We start from the raw sequence: 24,135 nt of genomic DNA, 5'->3' as shown, positions 1-24,135 counted from the left end.
AATGGAAATACCAGTCCATTCATTCCTATAGTTTTATTTCTGTTACCCAAAGCTTTAATCACTATAAGGAATAGGGAGTGAAAGTCTTTATAAATTATAATCTTTAATTTATAAAGCCCAGAGCAACATATGAAATAATTACATGTTATAAGAATTGGGGTTCTACATTTAGTGCTAGATCCTGCTTCCAAACAAATAAAATTGCTTTGGTGACTTCTTAGAAAGAGTTTTCCCACAGTATTATGTGTGAAAATTAGTAGGTTTGTTATTTTTATATTTTATGTGTTATTAATTATAAATTTATATTATTCTTGCTTCCTTCTAAATGTTACTATTTTGAATATTAACAATATTTTTCTTTAGACAAAGATGCTGCCTACACCATCTAAATTCCACTATATCTTCAACCTTCGAGACCTTTCTAGAATTTGGCAAGGAATGTTAACTATAAAGGCAGAAGAATGCAACAACAGTACTGTCCTCCTAACACTTTTTAAACATGAATGTACAAGAGTAATTGCTGACAGGTATAATAACTAGCATTTTATATTTAGTAGGTTTAACCATTTACTTCATTTATGTTCATACTTCTGTAAAACTTCTTCGTATGATAAACCTTATTAGGCCAATATGAAAAATTTTAGCCTGTTTTACATGCACTCTGCATTGAGGTATTATCCCAACAAATGTCATGCTATGTACTGATAGATTATCTCAGTAATTAGATGGACAACTCCAAAATATACACATATTCTGTGTTTTAACCTACATTTTATTGCACTTATCTTTGTCTACACTCAGCCAGTTCCTCTGTAAAAAAGAGGATTGTATGGTGTCCTAAATTCATACACAGAGAATAATTTAAAATTGCTTTGATCTCCTCACAGAAAAAAACATCACATGCCTATGATTAAAAAATGGCCCATCTCCTTTAAAGTATTCATAAAACAGATACATTTATGAGCTGTGTTAAAGGTCCAGTAATATTTTTGTATTTACAGTGTTTCAATTTCTTGTGAAATTCTAGATGTAGTACTGTACTTGCTAGTAAAAACTTGACATATGCCCACCTCTACTGTGGATTTTAATGAATATAATTTCTTGTTCTGATGTCCTGAGGAAGGGCCTTCATAATTTTAATGAAATTAATGCTTTAATTATAAAGCATTAAAGTTAACTGTTGACTCTTAAAAATATATATGTATATTTTATTACACTGCATTTACTTTGTAAAGCTATCACAAAGTGAAAGGAATGAAAAATGTTTTGCCATGGACACAAGAGGGCATATTATATTGCTCTTGATTTTAATTAGACCTAAACGCCTTGAACTGGCAAGTGCTTAGGGGTTACTTTCCATGACCAGATTTTTTTCAATAGTCAATGTAGTTGCAGAAGTCTAAAATGGAATTTATCTATTTTGAGATGCCGACTACATAAATGCAGTCTGGTGCAGATGATTTGGCATGGTAGCAAGCAAGATGTATACATAATGATTGCATTGTGTTCAAGCACAGTCAGGCTTAATCACTATTATTCTAGTAACTTGTCAACATAAAGGAAAGAGAAAAGGTGTAAAAATTCTAAGGAATTCCATCTCTGTTTCCAAAAGATAAGAAGGACAAAGTGAAATCCTTCTAAGTATATATTGGTATGTGGACTTTAGCATGTACTCAGTCAAAACAGAAACAAAACAAGATATGTAAAACTTAGAGATGAATTACAAGTTGCCAAAACTGGTGGATGAAACAGCTGCCCTCCATTTCAGGTTGTCATGATTTAACACCAGCCAGCAACTAAACAACACATAGTTGCTCACTCACTCCTCCCTTCCACCCCTGGTGGGATGGGGAGAAGAATTGAAAACGAGTAAAACTCATGGGCTGAGATAATAACAGTTTAATAATTGAAATAAAAATAAATTAGAATAATAATAGTAATAACTGTAATGAAGATAACAAAAAGAGAGCGAAATATAACCCAAGAAAGACAAGTGATGCACAATGCAATTGCTCACCACCCACTGACCAATGCTCAGCCAGTCCATGAGAATTGATCTGCTCCTCCTGGCCAACTCCCCCCAGTTTATATACTGGACAAGACATCATATAGTATGGAATATTCCTTTGACCAGTTTGGGTCAGCTGTTCTGGCTGTGTCCCCTCCCAAATTCTTGTGCCCCTCCAGCCTTCTTACTGGCAGGGCACGAGAAGCTGAAAAGTCCTAAACACTACTTAGCAAAAACTAAAACCATCAGTGTGTTATCCACATCATTCTCACACTAAATCCAAAACACAGCACTATACCAGCTACTAGGAAGAAAATTAACTCTATCCAAGCCAAAACCAGGTGTTAGAAACAGTTCCAAACAAAACATAGACCATTGTCAACCAGTTTTGTTTACCATCCCCACTTGTATCTTCTAGAATCCCTCATTTTCTTCCCTGAGAGCTCTGAATCAGCTGGCTGATGTCTTCTCATTTTCCCCAGGAAGGTGCTTTAACAAACTTGAGTTAAGAGCCAAGGAAGTAAGATTGCTATTTTGACCAGTTCTAATATCCCAGAGGAACTCTAATTTGAAAATCCTCCTCACTTTCTCCTCTCTCCTTAGATACATATGCTGAGTTCAGAAAATGCGTGCAGGAAATCTAAAAGGAAATCTTATCCATCAGTTGTCAGGAATATAAAAATGAAGGCCAGAGCTTTCTGCTGGCTTTAATAGTTATTTCTCTATAATCTGAGAAAGCCTACTCAGTGTAAATCCACTACAAAGTCTAACGGTGCTGGTGTTTCTAAGTGCCTGAACTACCGTATATTATACAAACTTATAAATTACCTGAAACTGATGTATATGCATTTATATGTGCAATAGAGTGCTGTTGATGTAAAAAGGGGGGAAAATGTTCAATTCAAAGTTAGGATCATACACACTGATGCAGAAGTGTCATACAGCTTTAAGTGTATTATTTTCTGCTCTAAAGTTAGGAGCAATATCACTGATGTGTAGTGAAATGTTCTTGTATTTTTTATTTGTTGTGGGGAATTTAAAAAGACATGGAAGATACGTATTTATACAGATATGTTATATATTAGAGAGACTGTAGTCATGCAGTTTCTTCTTTCTTCTATGCTGCTTTTAGATTCCATAGTGGTTAGTATTATGTCATCACTAAGAAACTCTAACAATTGATTCAGAGAAATTGACTCAATAGTTTGATTAACTATTAAGTAGGTATTCTTTATTGGCAGCGCTGGATGCACGGGGGATCGCTCCACCTATCGTGCACACCGTCAGGTCTAATTGTGCAGGTTAAATACATGTTCTATATACATATTCACTAGATTTCCGAGAAAAGTTATACATATTCATTAGTTTTCCGGGAAACTATTAGCATATGCAAATGTCCTTTATGCAGGCGCATTGAAGGTCTCTGGTGGTCTTCAGGAGTCCTCCGGTGGTCTTCCATAGTCTTCCTCACTTGTCCGCTATTTGACCCTTCTCAGGTGATTCTGCGCAGTATGGTCTTTTCTCGTTAGTGTTCTTATTATCTAAGTTCTCATTAGTGGTGTAAAAACCATAGGGTTAGTTTAAGCTAAATTATCTACAAGGACGAGAACAAAGGCAGGAGTTCTTATCTTTTCTGGCCCTATCTATTCAAGCAAGGCCTCTACTTGAGCCTTCTCGACAAGATCGTAAATTTATCAAACATTTAATTAAGTTTTGTGATTGTTCATGGTTCCTTCTTGCTCATCACTCCCAAGTACCAGTCTCTGACAGGATTAATCCTTGATGAGCACTGGTCTTTGGTATGTAAAGTTACAGAGAGACAATCATTAAGCAATTAGCAGTTCATTCTCTATATCAATCCCCCCTTTTCTTTAAACCTTTGCAAATTCTTTTGCAACTATAGGATTCCACTACTCCCGAGAGACCCTGTAAAATATTTTCCGGTTTCTACTTGATGTCTGATTTTATTTCGTTTCCAACTTTCGTAATTTTCTACTGTGCCCTGACAACACCACACAAAACACTTAAGCATAATGCAGACCATCATTCCTAAAGTCATTAAAATTATAACCACAATAAAAATTTGCTTTAGCCACCCGAAATTTGGCAGCCAGGATGTTAGTTTGTCCCACAGTTCTCTAAATCCCCATGAGAGGTCATCGTTTGTTATTTCATGTAGTATTTTGGTCTGTTTCCAAATTTCTTCTAAGTCGGTGGAGATTCTTCCACTTTGATCTACATACATGCAACAACTCGTATTTATAACTGTGCATACTCCACCCTGAGAGGTCAATAATAGATCTAATGCCATTCTATTTTGTTGTACAATTTGAGATAAACTGGATATTTCTAATTGTTGGGCTCTTATTGCATCAATTGTTCTATTCTCAAGGTTTTCTATTACTGCCGAAATGTTAACTATGGCTTTTTCTAACTCACTCACTCCCAACCATGGAAGAAACCATCGGACAAAAGTATGAAAGGCAGTAGGCCTCTTTACTAAAGGATTCTCAACATCTCGTCTAATCTTTCGAAAGTGTGTTCGCACCCATCCTTTTGGTGGAGAACTGTGTATAGTCATATTTGGAACCACTGCTCCCAAAGTACATGTTCCCATCCAATTCTTTGGTAAAACTTTCCAGGCAGTGTCATTGCATAGCCAGTACCATCCTTTTCCTTCTGGCACTGGCCATGCTGTAGTATTAACAGAAGTTGAAGTTTCAATATCTATAGTTTTGTTACAGACTGTATGATTCCCTACATACATCCCATTAACACAGTCACTTTTTCCAAGTCCTTTAGGTGGATTACATCTCTGTACACATGTACAATAAGGCTCCTGGGCCTCAGGATTAATTATTTCTAACTTCTGGACTCCGTCATTGTCAGTATACCATGTGGTACTTTCCCAAAGAGTGGTCCAGGAGTGATTACTTGGTATCGGAATACCAATTAGTGAGATCCCTTTTCCACCATGTTCTGGCATGTGAGTACATATCCAACAGTCAGTTCTGTTCAGGATTTGGGAAACATTTTGCGTCAGGGAGAAATGTGAGTTCAAGTTCCATCTAGCTTCATTTGAACCGAGTAATAACTCTGTTACCATCATGATCTGGAGAACTGCAGACCTGTGGGTCCTGTAGGGATGACCGTCCATGGCCTCTCAGGTGCTCTCTTTACTCTTGAATAGTGGATCCAGGCTGGCTGTTCCTTGATCTTAATAGCAGTGAAGGTCGTCAGCAACACTTGATAGGGTCCGTCCCATTTCTCCTCCAGAGGTTGTCCTGAAAAAACCTTTACATATACATAATCACTCGGTTTAAAGGGATGGATTGGTTGATCTAACCCTCTAGCCCTGGTTCCTAAAACTTGTTTATTTATATTTTCCAACTGCTTCTGGAGGGATACCATGTAGTCACACAAATACCCTGCACCCAGTTGCGTTAAATCTTCTCCTGTAAATTGAAATTGATATGGTCTCCCATACAATATTTCAAAGGGACTTAAATTTTCCTTTGTTTTTGGTTTCACTCTCATTCTAAGCAATGCCAGGGGAAGAGATTGGGGCCAAGTTAGATTAGTCTCTTGACCAATTTTTGCTATTTGTTGCTTAATTAAATGATTCATCTTTTCAACTTGCCCACTTGCCTGAGGTCTATATGGGGTATGTAACTGCCAGTCTATCTTCAAAGTTTTGCTCACCTGCTGTACTACTTTGGCACAAAAATGAGAACCTCGATTGGAAGATATTGTTGCTGGAATTCCGAAACGAGGAATGATTTCATTCAACAATATCCTAGTTACTTCTCCTGCTTTGTTTGTTCGGCAGGGGTAAGCCTCTGGCCAGCCTGAAAATGTGTCAGTCATGACTAACAGGTATCGGTACCCCCCTTTTCTTGGGAGCTCCGAAAAATCAATTTGCCACTGTTGTCCTGGATAATTTCCTTTGCCAATTATCCCCAACTTTACTTTATTTGCCACATTAGGGTTATTACGTAAACAAATTTCACACTGTTGAGATATTTGTTTCACCATTGTATACAGATTGCGTCCTATTAATTTCTGATTTAAGTTTTTGTACAGGGCATCTGCTCCCCAATGTGTCTTATTATGTTCAGTTAAAACTGTTGTCCATATTAAATTGGATGGTATTACTATACGATTATCTGCTAAATGAACCCATCCATCTGACTCTACCATCCAGATCTTCAATTAATTTTAGGTCTTCCTTTGAATAATTTGGTTTCTGATTTGTACTTACAGTTTGGATTTTACCGTCTGGTATTAAGGATAATGTTTCTGCTTCCACTTCTTCTGCCACCCGCCTAGCCTCATAATCTGCTAGTCGATTTCCAATTTCTGAATCTGTGTTTCCTTTTTGGTGTCCTCGACAATGCATGATAGCTACCTTTTCTGGTTGCTTCACGGCTTCTAATAGTTTCAAGATTTCTTCTGCATGTTTTATTTGCTTTCCTTGAGCAGTTAGCAATCCTCGTTCCTTCCAAATTGCACCGTGAGCGTGAACTACTCCAAATGCATATTTAGAATCTGTCCAAATGTTTATCTTTTTCCCTTTTGCCAATTCCAATGCTCTGGTAAGGGCAATTATTTCCGCCTTTTGCGCTGAAGTTCCAGAAGGCAATGACTTAGATTCGATTACCTGTTGGGTGGTTGTGATTGCGTATCCTGCTTTACGTTGTCCCTGTTTTATAAAACTACTCCCGTCGGTATACCAGGAGTTTTCAGCATCCTCCAGAGGTTCTTCTCTGAGGTCTGGTCGACTGGAATATATAGCTTCTACTGTTTCTATGCAGTCGTGTGTCACTGGTTCATCCAAAGTTCCACTAAGAAAAGAGGCTGGATTGACAATGTTAGTAACTACAATTTCCACATCATCTTGTTCTACTAACACTGCTTGGTACTTTAAGAATCTCTGGGGCGAAAGCCAATGGCTTCCTTTCTGTTCCAAAACTGCTGAAACTGTATGGGAGACTAGCACTGTTATTTTCTGTCCCATGGTAAACTTTCGGGCTTCTTGAATATTGATAACAACTGCTGCAACAGCTCGAAGGCAACCAGGCCATCCTTTGCTCACCTCGTCCAGTTGTTTGGAGAAATAAGCTACTGCTCGTTTATAGGGACCAAGTCTTTGTGCTAGTACTCCCAAAGCTATTCCTTGTCTCTCATGAGAAAACAGCCAAAACGGTTTTGAAACATCCGGCAGTCCTAGAGCAGGAGCTCTCATTAGTTCTCGTTTGAGCTGCTTAAATGCATTTCGTGTTTCTCCAGTCCAAATTACTTTTGACTGGTCTCCCTTTATCAATTCATATAATGGCTTTACCAATAATCCATAATTACATATCCAAAGGCGACACCAACCTGTCATTCCCAGAAAGGTCCGCAGCTCTTTTACCGTTTGGGGCTCTGGTGTTCGGCAAATGGCTTCTTTCCGCTCAGTCCCGAGCTCCCGTTGTCCTCCCGAGATTTCAAGTCCCAGGTAGGTCACACACTGTCGAACCAGCTGGGCTTTCTGTTGAGAGACTCTATATCCACTTAAACCCAAAAAATTAAGAAGATTCACAGTCCATCGAATACAGCTTTCCCTGGTTTCAGTAGCTATTAAGAGATCATCCACATATTGTAACAAGATTCCTTCATTGTCTGGGGGTACCCAAGTTTCAAGCTCTTTCGCCAATTGATTTCCAAAGATAGTGGGGCTATTCTTAAAGCCTTGAGGTAATACTGTCCATGTTAGCTGAGTTCTTCTCCCGGACTCAGGATTTTCCCATTCAAAAGCAAACAAATTCTGACTTTCTGTGGCTAAGGTCAGGCAGAAGAAGGCATCCTTCAAATCCAGCACAGTAAACCAAACTTGGTTATCTTTTAGTTTTGTTAACAGAGTATATGGATTCGCGACTACTGGATGTATATCCTCAGTAATCTTATTTATGGCTCTCAGATCTTGGACTAACCTATAGCTTTTCCCGTCTGCCTTTTTAATTGGTAGTATAGGTGTATTATATTCTGATTCACACTCAATCAATATTCCATATTGTAGAAACTTGTCAATTATTTCCTTGATCCCCTTCCTATCATCTAATTTCAGGGGATATTGCTTAACTTTGACAGGTTCTTCTCCTGGTCTCAGCTTAATTACTATAGGGGCTGCATTTTTAGCTTTTCCTGGAACCTCAGAGGCCCAGACTCCAGGATATACTTGATCAACAATTTCTGGAGGTACTTCAAATTTTGGTTCAGCTTGTATTAATGCCAAGCTTAAAATGTTAATTAGCTGGTCTTCCTTGATTTTTAATTCCATTTTTCCTTTTTCAAAAACAATTTCTGCTTCCAATTGTTCTAGCAAATCACGGCCTAACAAGGATTTTGGAGATCCAGGCAAATACAGAAATTTATGTATTCCTATTTGTTTACCCAATTTATATTTAAGTGGTTTTAGGAAATAAGCCTTTTTCTGCTGGCCAGTAGCTCCCACTACAGTAACAAACTCTTCATCCTCCGGTATCAACCTTTGATTTAACACTGAATAGGATGCTCCCGTATCTACAAGAAAATCCACCTCTTGTTCTATTTTCCCTAGCTTAACTTTAACCAGTGGATCCGCTAGGGTGGATTCCCCCGGTCCCCCTCATTGACCAGAGGTAACATTGGCTACGACAGCTTGTGCTCCACTTAGCTTAGGACATTGTCCTTTCCAATGGCCTATTTCTTTACAATAAGCACATTGGTCCGATCTTAGGGGCTGGCGTGAGCCTCCCCTCCTTCCAGTTCCCCGACCTCTCCCACGAAGGGAGTTGTCCTGCTTTCCCAGAGCAGCTACGGTAGCTGCACCAATAGCTTTTCCCATTTTTCGTCTCTCATCCCCTTCTCTGTTCCGATACGTTCTCCAAGCTTCCTCTATCAATTTTTCTAAGTCCCTTATCTCAGGCTCTTTCAGTTTCTGAAGCTTTCGCCTTATGTCTTCTGAAGATTGTCCTAAAAACAAAAAGATTAACTGTTGTTTTCCCACTTCAGATAAGGGATCTAAGGTAGTAAATTTCCGCATAGCTACTCTTAACCGATCAAGAAACTCTGTGGGAGTTTCAGTCTGACCTTGTTTCACTGCATACAGACTTGACCAGTTAACTGCTTTCGGTATCGCATTTTCAATACCAATTTTTATCCATTCTTGATATTTTTTCAACAATCGGTAATCATGGTCATCATTAGGGTCCCAACTGGGGTCTGTTCTCGGTACGTGATTATCTACCGTACCGGGTAAAACCCCAGCAGTTATTTGAATTTGGACCTGAGTCCGAGCATTCTTTATTATTAATTGCTTTTCAGTTTCGGTTAAGGCATCTAACATCAAATCGATGTCCTTCCAATCTGGATCTTGATTTTTAACAATTAACTCAAATCTTTTAGCAACTCCCTCAGGATCATCCCGATATTCTTTTACCATTTCCCTCCATGAATCTAAATCATTCATCGTAAATGGCACTTTAATCCTCGTAGGACCAGTAGCTCCTATTGCCTGTCTTAAGGGAGCCTGGATTATTGGACCGACCTTACTCCGGGTGCGAGCTGTAATAGGAGTAAAACCTAAATCTTTCGTGCTCGTACCTTCATCAGGCTCTTTCGCACCTGTATCATCAGTAAAATTACCTTCTACGGGTGTTGGAGGTAGTACGGGTGGTGAAAAAAACAAAATCTTCTATTCTTTCCTCAGTTTCCTTTAATTTTACACATCTTTGTCCTATACTACATGCCGAACAACATCTCTTCATCTTCCCTGTAGTCCTTTTCTGCTCCTTTTCCATTGCTAACACAAGAGGGTCTTGTGGGGCCAAATTAATGCCACATTCTTTCTGCCACTCTGAATGATTTCTTAAAGTGAAAAACATATCTGCGTACATCACCTCATCCCATTTTCCTTCTCGTCTCAAAAACAACATCAATTGTAACAAAGTGCTATAATTCAACGTCCCATTAAAGGGCCATTTTTTATCATCATCTAACTTATATAAAGGCCACCACTGATTGCAATACTTTATTAAAGTTTTCTTATCCACACTTCCACCTGGCGGTCCCCCTATCTCCTTCCAGTGATCCAAAATACAGCCTAAGGGGCTCTTTTTCAATATTCTACCACTTTGTTTACCTCCCATATTACTCGTTTATATTTTTACCTTTCCAACCACAAACAATCTCAACTGTATATGTAGCCCGTTCCCTCTTGTCCCAGGGAGTCCAAACCCGACACTCAGAGCATTCAATATCCCCTCCACAATCTATTTGCAACCTCTGTTTGCACCACATGCATTCCAAGACATATGAGGGCATACACTCATTTCCTGGATGTAAAAGACACCACTCAATTACCCACATTTATACGATGCACCATACAGGGACTTTCTTACACCAACACCACAAAATGATTAAGATAATCAAACTCAAACTTACAATTACAATGCTAACATATAAATTCAAGTTCCACATCACCAGTGCATCACACTTCGTTCGTCTCCGGCCGTACCCCTTGCAGAGTTACAAGACTGCGGATCAGAACTCCACATGCTCCACAGCTGAGCTGCGTCTCATTTACTCAAACATTCAATCCACAGTTTTAATTGTCTTATGTTGTTTAGGCCAAAATCCGCAAACGATATCCGTAATTCAGTCCCAGTAGCCGTTTACCTCATTCAGTAACCGAAAACGTCAAAATCAAATTCAAAACATAAACAAAAGCACATGAGTGGGTACCAAACCTAAAGCACACAAAGTGTATAAAAGCATACAGAGTGTACCGAAACAAAAGCACCCAAACATATACCACACCAAATGTATACCAAGGGTGCTAGCTACCTGGTATACACCATCCTGCATAAGTTTACTTTTGTCTTTTGACTTATGGATAGCTTTACAAATGACCGGTCCCAAAAATAAAAGATTAAAGAATACCTTTACTCCTTTAGATGGTGTCCTTGTCTGCTCCCGCAGTGATCCGATTGAGGCGAGGAGTCCCTCCGGGAAATCCCGGGGGTACCCTAGGGAGTCCTGTTCTCAGCGGGTCCTGCAGCCGAGCAGAGCAGGTCCCATCTGGGGTGCCAGATTGATTCAGAGAAATTGACTCAATAGCTTGATTAACTATTAAGTAGGTATTCTTTATTGGCAGCGCTGGATGCACGGGGGATCGCTCCACCTATCGTGCACACCGTCAGGTCTAATTGTGCAGGTTAAATACATGTTCTATATACATATTCACTAGATTTCCGAGAAAAGTTATACATATTCATTAGTTTTCCGGGAAACTATTAGCATATGCAAATGTCCTTTATGCAGGCGCATTGAAGGTCTCTGGTGGTCTTCAGGAGTCCTCCGGTGGTCTTCCATAGTCTTCCTCACTTGTCCGCTATTTGACCCTTCTCAGGTGATTCTGCGCAGTATGGTCTTTTCTCGTTAGTGTTCTTATTATCTAAGTTCTCATTAGTGGTGTAAAAACCATAGGGTTAGTTTAAGCTAAATTATCTACAAGGACGAGAACAAAGGCAGGAGTTCTTATCTTTTCTGGCCCTATCTATTCAAGCAAGGCCTCTACTTGAGCCTTCTCGACAAGATCGTAAATTTATCAAACATTTAATTAAGTTTTGTGATTGTTCATGGTTCCTTCTTGCTCATCACTCCCAAGTACCAGTCTCTGACAGGATTAATCCTTGATGAGCACTGGTCTTTGGTATGTAAAGTTACAGAGAGACAATCATTAAGCAATTAGCAGTTCGTTCTCTATATCACAATAATGAAGTATATAATGTATATCGAGGCTGTCTATACCACAGTTGTTCGGTATTCTTTGTCTTAATTGAAAACTCAGAGCACTGTGTACAGCTTTTCCATGTTTGTCCTTTTTTCCTCTCAGTTGTATCACTGAAAAGGAAAAGAAGTAAAGATGATTTTTTTTATTTTTTTTTTCCTCTAGTGAGCATTCCCCTTTTCTGGGATTGAGGTGGCTCTTGCCTTTTGTTTACCAGTTACTACTGAGTACCACTCTTGATTGCTTCTCAGATAATCACAGCCACAGATAATCACAATAGTCTGAGATCTTGATCTGTATTAAAACCATCTTGAACCTATCAAGGGAAGCAGATACAGTTGTTTAAACAATGAAATGTAGTCACCAGTATTTGTGTTTGCAGACTGTTTTATTTCAATCTGTATTACTCCTCATCCCAATGTATATCCCTCTTTGTTAATTACAGATTTTGGTGCAAGAAGCATTGAGAATGAAGTCAGGTTGTAGTGACTTATACTATCTTCCTTTCACTATTCCTTATCTCATTGCAGTTTCATTGGCAGTACTATAATAATATACATTATGCTGTTCTGCTGCAGGTTGAAAGATGATATGAGTCACTTACCAATGGTTATTTCAGAAATCACTCAACCTTTTTCATGCTTTCTCATCTGACAAATTAAATGGTCTGTCACTGCCTAGTTCTAGGTGAAAGTTGGAAAGTCAAGTTGGTTTTGTGTTTTATGTGATTGACTATTATACTTTAGAGTATGGAAGCATGTAATTTCTGTGATTATTGCCTAATCTATTGTCTAATATGTATTGCCTAATACGTATTTTTCCTTGAAATTTTACATGGTTTTTTTCAGTATTTAATTATCTGGTTTTCTCCCTATATAACTAGAAATAATTTTTTTTAATTGTACTAATCTATGATTTTTAGATTTATTACTCCTGAAGATACAGCCTGGTTTGATAAAACTATTACTAAAGCAATTGAGGAATATGTGGATACAGACTTGACAGAAGTTCTCCAAGCTGAACCATATTTTGCAGATTTTTTACGGGAGATGCCTGAACCAACTGGTGATGAACCACAAGATTTTGTGTTTGAACCACCAAAAATTTATGAGGAGGTATTTCATTTTACACTTAAAATACTAGGCACTTAATTTTTCCTTTAATTATTAAGTATGTTATATTGCTGAACTCATCATACAGAAAGTTTTGTTGAATACCTACTATGTTTTTTGTGAAGATATATATAGATTTTTCTGGCTTTAGTGATGTTAAAGTTAATAATGCCATAAAAATGTAGTTTATTCATTCCTATTCTCCATGCTCCTTTTTTTCCCCACCATTAGCAGAAAATTTCTGTTTAAACACAACTATAGTCACTACAGTGAATTAACAAAATAATCTCATTATTTGTGGCCAATAAATGAACTCAAGTTTGTGTAAAAATGTCAGTGCAGTTTTAAATTCTGAAGGGCCATGCTAGTACAGTAACTGATTTTTTTTTCTTCCCCCCCCCCAGATTCCCAGCTTTGAATTTCTGTGTGAAAAATTGCAAATGTATCAGAGACAATACAATGAATGTATTAGAGGATCATTTCTTGATTTGGTGTTTTTTAGGGATGCAATGACACATCTTATTAAGGTTTGGGGTTTGTTACTTTTTTACTAGTTTAACTGTTCCAACAAGCTATGCTTAGAAGGCACGTTCTGAAAAGCTACTCTTAATCCCTAAACTTGCTTGTCATCTTTGCTAGTGATTTTCAAGAACTATGAAAGAGCTACAGTCATTTTACCTGTTTGCATGTTTTGTAATAAATACCTTATTTTATATATTCGTTTAAGCTTCTATGTATTCAGAGGTATGAAGATTTTCCTCAATAGGAAAGGTGTGGTCATAAAGAGCCATGTTTATATTTTCTATATAGAATGATTTTTAATCATTAAGAATTCAGAGAACACTTCAAAGGTATCTCTACCTGACAAGTGACCAAAACAACGTGAGGTAGAGTCTGATTGGATGAGAGACATGAAAAGAAATAAAAATCAGGGCCGTAGTAGAATCAGTGTGTAGGGTTGAAGAAAGCCTCAGTTTAGAACCAGCTGAACCCCTATTCAGAAAGGCAGATATAAGGAAAAAATTAATCCGAAGTCAGAATCTAATTCATGGGGGAAAAAAAAGGCTAAGCATAAGATTTGTTTGAAGCACTGTGCCTCACATTTAGGAAGTTGTGTTTGTTATCTCAGGAATTACTTTAACTTGATGATTTGTTTACTGAAAGATACATAGAAGCCACAGTGAAACCAAAACAGGAGATGTTTGGTTTTTCTCTAGTTGACCGCAAGTGAAGTAAATTATTTTGTTTGCTTTGCATTTAAACAGAAGAAAATAATTATTTTTTTTTTTAAATACAGTTCATGTGATGCTAGGTGAATTTCAGAAGACTTTGAGAGTCTCTGATTCTCCATTTCCATTGGCAAGTTCTAACCAGAATATCTAGGATATGCATTTAGGTAGTAGAAGGGAGTCCGGCTGTCACTATGGTGACAATAAATGTAGTCACCCTCATAATTTCACATTTAGACTTCTATTTTAATATAGTTATCTGGATAAGCTCAGAGGGAACTGTGCATAAAACCAAAATTTCTTTGGAGGAAAAAATGAATAGAATTCAAAGGCTTGATGTAGATGCCAATCTTTTGCATTTTGTACATAATTTACATGAGAAGCAAAGCAAACTGGAGCATCTTTAAAGTAATAGAGCACTAACATATAATAAATCCAAGGAAGGTGTGATGTATATACAGGGGATGTGTAAAAAAGCAGTAACTTAGTAAATTTGTAATCCAGCTTTTATATCTAGGAGACTGCTTAAGAAAACTATCTCAAAGGGAATGTTGAAGGCAGATAAAATAGAAGATAACATTAAATGGTAGTTTAAATGTGTCCAAGTCTTTCAGACTCTTAAAATTAGGAATCTAGTATGTTTGTCCTTCTAGCTAAAGTTTTTTTATTGATATTTTTAAACACATTCAGGATGATACCTTCAACATAAAGTGGAGCTCAAAATGTCTCCCCTTATGTATTTAAATCCTATATGTAACTGATTGTAACCATCCTGTATTCTTACATACAACTTTTTCATTAGCTACACAAAATTCCTAAAGAATGTACAAGTGTTCTTTTGAGAGGAAAAATTTTCTCCAGGTATAATGTTAATAATCTTTACATTATACTCCAGTAAATAAAGTGTAGAGTATAAGTTTTTTAAAAATTTTGTTAATTAACATTTTAATTTAAATTTATTAATGAGCTTTTCTTCCATTTTTTCCTATATAGATTTCCCGGATAATTCGGACAGCATATGGGAATGCTTTACTTGTTGGAGTTGGTGGTTCTGGAAAACAAAGTCTTTCAAGGTTGGCTTCCTTTATTGCTGGCTATAAAATATTTCAGATCACTTTAACCAGGTAAGAAATGCGAGAAATATATAAATCCAATTTATGCTATTGCTTTCTCTTTACATAGTCATAACCTTATGTTTTTAACAGCCGCCCCTCCCCCCCTTTTTTTCTTTTCATTTTGTCACCATTTAAAAATGTGGAAAACAATAAATTCTTATCTTGTTTATATACAACACTGGATTGTTTGAGCTGAAAAAGCTGGACCATTTGTTAGCTATTCCTGAGGCAAAATATGTGTGTTTACAAAGGATGGTTGCACTGTCGCTTATAAAACACTATAATCTGAAAACAGCAGTATTCTGAGTTGTCTTGAATTAACAGGTGATGTTTATTATTCCTCCTAGATCCTATAATGTAAGCAATCTGTCAGATGATTTAAAATTGTTATATAGAACAGCTGGAGTAGAAGGAGAAGGTATCACTTTTATTTTCACTGATAATGAAATAAAAGAGGAGTCATTTTTGGAATATGTAAATAATCTGCTGTCTTCAGGTGAGGTAAGAGTCTCAATGTGACAGGCAATGTACTTTAGAAGCAGGAAACTGCAGAATTTGTTCCCATTTATTTATTTTGGTAATAAATCATAGAATTAATAATGATTAAGTAAAAAATATCTCAACTTTTAAAATAAAGAGTGCTCTTGATATGGAGTTCCTTCATCTCTATTTCAGTGTAAGCCAGGAAAAGATAAGGAGCTGTGATGTGTAGTTTAGTAGCCTTTATTAAATGAGGATTCACTGGCCAGTCAAGGTCTGTACTCTTCCTGAGTTGGACTTCCTAGTTTTTAATGGAGTTACATATGTCTAAATCAGGGACAAATCTGGTTTTTTATCTGTCTAAACTGTATATATGCAGAGAGAGAGATATGATGTAAACAGAAAAATATTTATAAACTCTATAATAATTAGATCCATGCAATTTATATTCTTATCAATTTTAATTTTATAAAAAGATTTCTAATTTATTTGCTCGGGATGAATTGGATGAAATCACCCAAGGATTAATACCTGTGATGAAAAAAGAGATGCCTCGGTGTCCTCCTACCTTTGATAATCTTTATGAATATTTTTTAACTCGGGCAAAGAAGAACTTGCATGTTGTCCTCTGCTTTTCTCCAGTAAGTTTTTTCTCATATCTGTCTTCCTTACTTCCATTAGCAAACTATCCTGTAAGGTGTGACAGGATTATTCAAGCTTTATATTTTCAAGGAGATTTAAAGATGCATAAAAAGATTACTGAAGTCTGATTATAATTGCTGAGATAAAAAAAGTAATAGTACAGTTGTCAGAACTTAAAAGCAAAATACTTAACAATTAAATAATTCCGTACATGTTAAAGTAATTTTTATTTTTTCCTCCTGGCATATTCTTTCCTAATACAAATCAATGAATATATCTTTGTGAAATTCTTACTTGTTACTTGAAAACAAGAATCTAATGGAATTTAAAATAAGTTAACTGAAGTTTTAAAATACTAAGAAACATTTATATTTGTGATTAAATTCTTTCTTCAAATTTCATAAAATATTGAATGTTGAAAATTTAGCAAAATACTTATATAAAAGAAAAAACTGTGCAGGCTGTTCTAAGCAGAAAATTAGCAAGAAAAAAAATAGACCATTTAGGTTTTTATATGAATTAAACACTTTGATCAATCTAATTAAGTATCATATTGTAAATTGACAGTGTTACTCTCTTTAGGTTGGTGAGAAGTTCCGTGCACGTTCTTTGAAATTTCCTGGTCTCATATCAGGGTGCACCATGGATTGGTTCAGTCGATGGCCCAAAGAAGCTCTTGTAGCTGTAGCCAGTTACTTTCTTTCAGAATTTAATATGGTCTGCTCTGCATCAGTTAAAACACAAGTAGTGGAAACCATGGGTCTCTTTCATGATATAGTTTCAGAAAGCTGTGAGAATTATTTCCAAAGGTAATATTTTATACAAATGCAATAAATAATCCCCAAAGTGTTGCTACTGATAGTGTTTTTTTTAATTCATTTTGTTATATGAATCAATAAGTGTCTTTTTAAGGCTAATACAAAAATAAATCTGCTATGTCAATGTATGTAAAGGCCATGAAAACTAATTACTATTGTGGTGCAAATTCATTATCTTCATTCCCACTATCCAACAATCTTTCACATCGCTTATGTGGATGAAAACAATGTAATTGGAAATAAGGGTTTGCATTATGAAGAAATTTGATTTTGACTGAATTAAAGACTTGTTTTATATAACCTTCTGTTTCATTGGAAATAATCAAATGACTGTACACATCAAAAATATGTACTAAGTTGATGTTGCCAATATATTATGTTTTAGGTATCGAAGAAGAGCTTATGTAACACCTAAATCCTATCTGTCTTTCATCAATGGCTACAAAGAAGTTTATACTGAAAAGTTAGAGAGTATTAATGAACAAGCTGAACATATGCAAATAGGTAAGCAATATAAGAATAAACATATATTTCCAGGTATGGTCTCAAATGATCTGTGTTTTTAATATTAGACTTCTTATTCAGTGATCACTTGAAATCAGTTCTGCTGGATCACAGTCCAAAACGGGTAGCATATGAGGACCATTTCCAAGCACTCCAGCTATCACCAACTCACAGTGATTCTCTTAGAAAAATGCCTCAAAGAAGCTGCCAGCTTAACCATTCATCTCAGCATTATATTAAACTGTAATATTTCCAATTTAGCATTTGTAATAGAAAGTAGAACCTGAAAGTGGCCAGAGAGAGCATGTGATGTAGTAGTGTAGAGAGAGGTAGCTCTAAATACAGTTAATTTACTCTGGACGTGTCTATGGAAATTCTTGCTGTACAATTTGAGCACTTCACAGTTGATTTATTTCAGATTTCTGCTGTAGAATAAGTAACTGTTACTTGTGGTCATTTTATAACTAGAGATCTAAAATACAGAAAAGTATGATTGAAATGTCCTTCTAATGTTGGATATCTGTTTGAAATGACCTTAATTTTTGGCATTAGATTAGTACGTAATGGGTTCAGAATACATTTCCAGTTTTCTCCAGTTTGCATCTAGACATGCTTTTGTAAATCTACAAAGGCAAATGAACAGCTTAGGAAACTTGGTCTATATGGGAAAAGATATCGTATATCAATCTAACAGAATAGAGAAGTCTACATTATAAGATTTTTTCACACAAAGGTAAAAGGATGTCACTTTTAGACAATGATTAATAATGCAACTGGTACACTTTACATAAAGAAAAGAATAGAATAAGAATGTGTAGATCACAAACTGTTTGCTGAATTAGAGTGGACTGCAGAGAAGTAAGTGATCCTCAATATTTTCACATTATGCAAATTTCCCTGTATGGATCTGTTGCCATTTTTTGAAATCAGAACTTATCATTAGTCCTGCTTGACATGGTGATAAAGTCTGAGAACCTGGAAGATTTCTGAGGGTGGGATTTTTTTTTGTATTATTTCTCCAGTTCTTCTATTTTAAAAAATAATTTAAAAGAAGCAACCTAAGTAGCTTCAGCACTGACAAGAAAATTTCACATGTAGATTTTCCTAGCCTCTCACATGTTAATGCTAATTCCTTACATGGTCTTCAAAACAAAATGATCATGTACAGGTAACCATGGACATGTACATCTTCTACTGCTGCATCTTTGATGCTCAGAAAATCGTGTCTGTCAGCTTATGGTCATTACTCATGCCAGTTAGAGTATTTTCTAAATACTTTCATTTGCATAGAAAAGATGTATTACAAAAATACTAGTCATCTCTGACTCCAAACATGCTCCACTGTTTACTGCATCCTAAGGAACTTTCTCAAAAAGTTAGTTATGAATTCTTTAGTTACTATCTCACACATCCATCCTTTAATCCTTAGTCTTTCATCACTTAATGTCAAAAGATTTAGAAGGTTAGAAAGATTAACATTGACAGTTGTTTCAGTTTGTTAGGAGATTATCCTGATAAAGGATTTAAATTTTATGTTATTAAAATCAGCTGAGATAATGTTGCTCTTTTCATCTCCTTGTTGAAATGTTTTTCCTATATGTAATGATGTCTGGGCCAATTCAAGATGCTTGTAAAGCAGCAAAATTGTAAGAAATACCTTGATCAATACTGATTTCTAGAAAAGTCCCTGGCTCGAGCACACTGAAACCGTGCTTGTCAGCAGTGCAGTATCTATGTGAGCAACATAGTTTGAAAGATGTAAGTAATGTCTTTTCTGTTTTGTCACTTTGGGTGAAAAAAAAGTAAGACAGATGAGGTAAAAACTGAGGTCCGGTGACAATTACAGTTATTTCTAAATGCTTAACGTCATATGTCTTCTCTCAGAATCCATCTGGGGAATACTTGGTAGAGCATCACATGTGTAGATAATGTCTTTTCATATAAAACTGTGGTTCTACAGGAAGACCTCAGTTTAGCTTTGACAAATTGGGCATGTCATCCCTTTGAGCAACTTATTGCTAGATCTTCTGCTAATTAAAAGTGACAGAAATTACATCCTCAAGGTGCTAAGAGTACTGTGGCTTAGTATCTTAATAAAGATTTTTATAATTTTTCTATATTCTCTACTTTTCTGCAGTCATCATTCAGACAAGTTAAAAAATACATTGACAAGAGATAAAGATTACCTCAATTCTCTCTATAGGATCAAAATATATGGTGCCTTTTTAACTTGCTTTAGAAAAGTTGTAGCTGGTATCAGTAAGGTTCTTACATGGAATTCTAAATATCCCTCTGAAAAATACTATTCCTGTTTCTAATGCCTAAATCAGGCATTCATTTATGACTACAAGCACTAAAAAAAAAAAAATTGTCTGCTGGCATGGTACTGTTGTAATGTTTCTTGTGATTGGAAGTATGTAGGGGACCTGAAGAAGCTATAAAGGTTTCTTGTTTATAACAGAAACTCTTTGGTTCTTCTTGTTCTGCGTATTCACATTCTTTGTCCATCTTTCTTTTTTCTCACTCTAGGATTGTAGCAGGGAAAGCTAATGCAGCAAACGGTATCACTTTCCCTTTCATAGCTTCTCTTTCAGAACCTTTTTTTAACAGTGAAGTGAAATAACAACCATTTTGGAAATTGCTGTCAGAGGAGTGGGAGGTGGGGGTGGAATGTTAATGTGTATGTACCTCTATCCCTCAGAGTATTTTAGGAAGTGGTGTATGTCTGGGAAAAGGAAACATTCTAAAACATCTCTCTTGTCTCCCAGTCAACATATTTCAGTGAATATACCTTTGAACTTCATTGCTGAGAGTGGCAAAATAACCTGTCTTTTAGTGAGGAATAATGAAGAGTCTCTAGAATGGCAGTAGCCTGATCATGAGGCAACTGTGTCAGAACAAGAAATGTACTAGGAGAGAATGCTTGTCTGTGTGAAATGTGGTAACAGAAAAGTGGAGAGACATCACAGACAAACATCACACATCAAATGTATAACTTGCAAGTGTGCTCTGACTCTAGCCCTTAGGTAGAGAGGGAGATAATGGGAATGTTTCCAGGCAAGTTTTAAGATGTTAAGATTCAGTGATGAAGAGAGGAGAGGCAAGAGAGGCTTCAGCATGCAATGTGGAGCTCAGGAATAGCCAAAAATATGTGCTCAAATCTATGAGGAAGAGAGGAGAGGAAAAAAAGAATGCATGAATATGTGGGAAAGACTGAATATATAATAATTATAGAGGGAGAAAACTCATCTCTCTCTGGGCAACTGTTAGTGTAAGGCTGAATGATCTCTATGGATGGTTGCTTCAGCACATATAAGAGCTATGATGGGACTGGCCCTAAGCCAGGTGAGCACAGATGCTTCTATGTGTTTTTCTGCACTCTCTGTCACCAGGGACAAGAGAGGGTAAACTCAATATGCAGGAGCTGGAGGTCGTAATCTTGCTGTGACTTTTGGGCCCACTTTTGGTGACTCCACTTCTTCTCACTTGTTCCTAGAAAGAGCTCCCTATTGGAAGGCAGTTATGGATCCTAATATTTATGTAATCTCCTCATGCAATGATACAAATGTAGTATCAGTCTGATTTTCTGATTGTCCTGTGGCTTTATGACAGAATATATCCTTGACATACCCCTCCCCCTTTTTCTTTTAAGTTTATATAGTGAGAGTACAGATATATATTATTGTAGGTAATATCCCACCTATACACCTTTAGGTACTGTTCACAGCTATAACAAACTAAAACTAAGAAGTATAGATTTCTTTTTTGAAGAATCAAACTTGTTTATAATAATTTTGCACCTTGTGAAATTATTTATATCCATGAAAAGTGAATAGTAGGCACAATCATGATAGTATGACTGTTTACACCCACTTTCTCTCCTTTACGCAAATTTAAATGAGAACACAAGGTACAAGGCATTTGGGATCTAGACCTAGATTGTATTACCGAACTAGGAAAAAATAGTTTTCATTTTTCTGAATTTTATCTTTTACTTAATAGGTTTGTCTAAGCTGATGGAGGCCAGTGAATCAGTTGCTAAACTCTCTCAGGAGTTGGCCATTAAGGAGAAGGAACTGGCTTTAGCATCTATTAAGGCAGATAAAGTAAGTACTTGAGTGTTTAAATAGTAAAAGGCAGCGGATAGCACCAGAATATATAGTGGGGTAAAGTGCCGTTGCAGAATCTTCTCATAATTTGTACAAGCCAAAAAATGTGCATCGTGGTCTAAAATGAGGTTTCGCTCCTCTCTCTGTAGCATCTTGATTCAGCATTTGCTTCTGAAAGTGAAGCGCTTTAAGACTGCAATGGAGGTTGAGTGCCTTCCTTGTTCTCCTCCCAATCCTTACCCACTCCTATAAGCATCAGGTTTCATTTTTTGTTTCATGGTTTGATTGACGTTTATTAAACTTGGGGTTATATGTGCACTTATTTGCAGATAAGTTAACAGATGATAACGTGACGTTACTATTTCAAAATTGCTTAGAAAAAAGTTCATCGCAGTTCAGTTTCATATTTTGTCTTTTACATTAACAAGGTGTCCATGTGTTCATGAGATTGGTGGTCTGGTAGAAATCTAGTTTCCAAAATGACTGTCTGGAAAGATATGTTAGGGAATGTCTTAATATAGGCATTCTGTTTTCTGGAAGATACCATAATGCTATGATGGTGCATATTTAATATGCACTGGAGAGCAAACTTTTGGCCAGTGACTGCCTGCATTCTTAAAGGCCTTTAATCTCATAAGAAAGAGAATTATGGCAGAAAGGGATGAAATTACACTTCTCACATTTCAGGAGTATGACAGATAGGCTGATAGAGTTCACTTTGTTCAATATTTATATTTGATATACATTTTGAAATAGCTCTCTGGCAAGCATTCACATAGCCTCTTAGTTGTCAACTTTTTCAATAGGGCACTACTTATGAGTCATCAGAAGTAGAAGATGTATGGACAAATAATAAAAGAACAGACACTTATTTAAGCTACATGTAATATTGCTCATAATCTGTATATTTCTTTCTTTCCATTAGTGCTGAGCCCTATAGAAATCAGAATTGGATTTGGGGAAAAAAAAAACAAATGAGAGATTTGGGGATTTTATTTGTCTTTTTTTTTTTTTTTTCTCTCAGTATTTGAGAGCATTGTTTATGTTCTTGTAAATGCTTAGAGTGCCAGTCTTGACCATATACCTGATACTGGTCAAAAAACATTCTGACACCAATTGGATGTCACACATGCACAAGAGAATTAAAAATACATGTACTGAGGAACCAGACACAAACGGATAACTTCATTCAGTGAATTCACATGGGGCTGTTCTTTGAATAGACTAATTAAGTGTGAGTCTTAGACTAGAGGAGTAAAAGAGAGGCTGACCATTGGTGCAAATGGTTTGCCATGTTCCATTAGTTATATTAGCTACACTATTTTTATTTTTATCTGCAGAATTGTAATGGAAAAAAAGCAAATACTTATTGTATTGAAAAAGCATAGATTCAAATAGGATATAAATCCATCATAGGATAAAAAAAAAGGTCTTCTATCCATTATAAAAATAATTCAATTTTTACTGTCCAAGTCCTCATATGATATTTCTTTGTGGGGATTCTGCAAATTGTATTAATTTTTTTATTCCATAGTTATATAATGCCATATATAGTTAGGGTTAGCTTTATATTTTCTGTATAATTGCTTTACATATCTGTTTTCTTTTGTGTCTGATGACTTAATCACTAGTTCCACCATTTTGATTTATACATTTTACATATTTATTACCAATTCCAGGTACTAGCCGAAGTCACGGAAAGTGCCAAAGCTGCAGCTAAAGTAAAAAATGAAGTCCAAGGTGTGAAAGATAAAGCACAAAAAATTGTAGATGAAATCGATTTAGAAAAAGTGAAAGCAGAGACTAAACTGGAGGCAGCTAAACCAGCATTAGAAGAAGCAGAAGCTGCACTGAATGTGAATAAAATTCTTACATTTTGATTAGTTTAGCACTATTTGAGTCACCTGTGAGAGAAAGGCTAGAGCCACCAACATGCAGTTGTCACTTGATTTTGACTGGTATCATCAGCTGTTCACAATTAGTGGTCGTGTCTTGGATGAATATTTATGGAGCTCACTTTTTCCCTTAAACACATAGAGATTATTTTATAGTATTTGTTCTTCCACCCTAATACTTGATGATCATGAAGGTGCAAATCTTTCAAAAAATTATCAGGTATTCTAAAGGCATATGTATTCTGAATTCAAGAGAATACTTGTGCTGAAAGAATGTTTTTTCTTCATACTTAGCTAGTTGTGTCTTTCTTTTAAGACAAATAAAAGTCTGTCTTTTCCTTCACCAAAAAAATGTTTAAATTGGAGAGAAACAGGAAACCAAGGGGATTCAGGGTGATCAGAATCAGGGTTA

At 36.2% G+C, this 24,135-nt stretch overlaps 1 protein-coding gene and 1 long non-coding RNA gene across 2 annotated transcripts in view; both read left to right on the top strand.

Annotated features, from left to right (window-relative positions):
* Positions 1–24,135, top strand: part of DNAH8 (dynein axonemal heavy chain 8) — a 158,301-nt gene that overhangs the window by 89,759 nt on the left and 44,407 nt on the right. The window contains exons 55-64 of the mRNA XM_069800374.1: positions 364–527; positions 12,742–12,934; positions 13,336–13,458; positions 15,154–15,284; positions 15,623–15,776; positions 16,232–16,396; positions 16,980–17,206; positions 17,601–17,719; positions 21,722–21,825; positions 23,508–23,684. Of these exons, the coding sequence (XP_069656475.1) occupies positions 364–527; positions 12,742–12,934; positions 13,336–13,458; positions 15,154–15,284; positions 15,623–15,776; positions 16,232–16,396; positions 16,980–17,206; positions 17,601–17,719; positions 21,722–21,825; positions 23,508–23,684 (1,557 nt within the window). The remainder of the gene's footprint in view (positions 1–363; positions 528–12,741; positions 12,935–13,335; positions 13,459–15,153; positions 15,285–15,622; positions 15,777–16,231; positions 16,397–16,979; positions 17,207–17,600; positions 17,720–21,721; positions 21,826–23,507; positions 23,685–24,135) is intronic.
* Positions 3,271–11,449, top strand: LOC138688610 (uncharacterized). Its single transcript, XR_011327493.1, has 3 exons — positions 3,271–3,309; positions 3,417–3,517; positions 11,351–11,449. It is a non-coding gene; the product is annotated as an uncharacterized lncRNA (long non-coding RNA).

This window comes from Haliaeetus albicilla, chromosome 13, assembly GCF_947461875.1.
Source record: "Haliaeetus albicilla chromosome 13, bHalAlb1.1, whole genome shotgun sequence".
In the NCBI taxonomy this organism is placed as follows: Eukaryota; Metazoa; Chordata; class Aves; order Accipitriformes; family Accipitridae; genus Haliaeetus; species Haliaeetus albicilla.
This window is presented reverse-complemented; position numbering and strand designations above follow the sequence as displayed.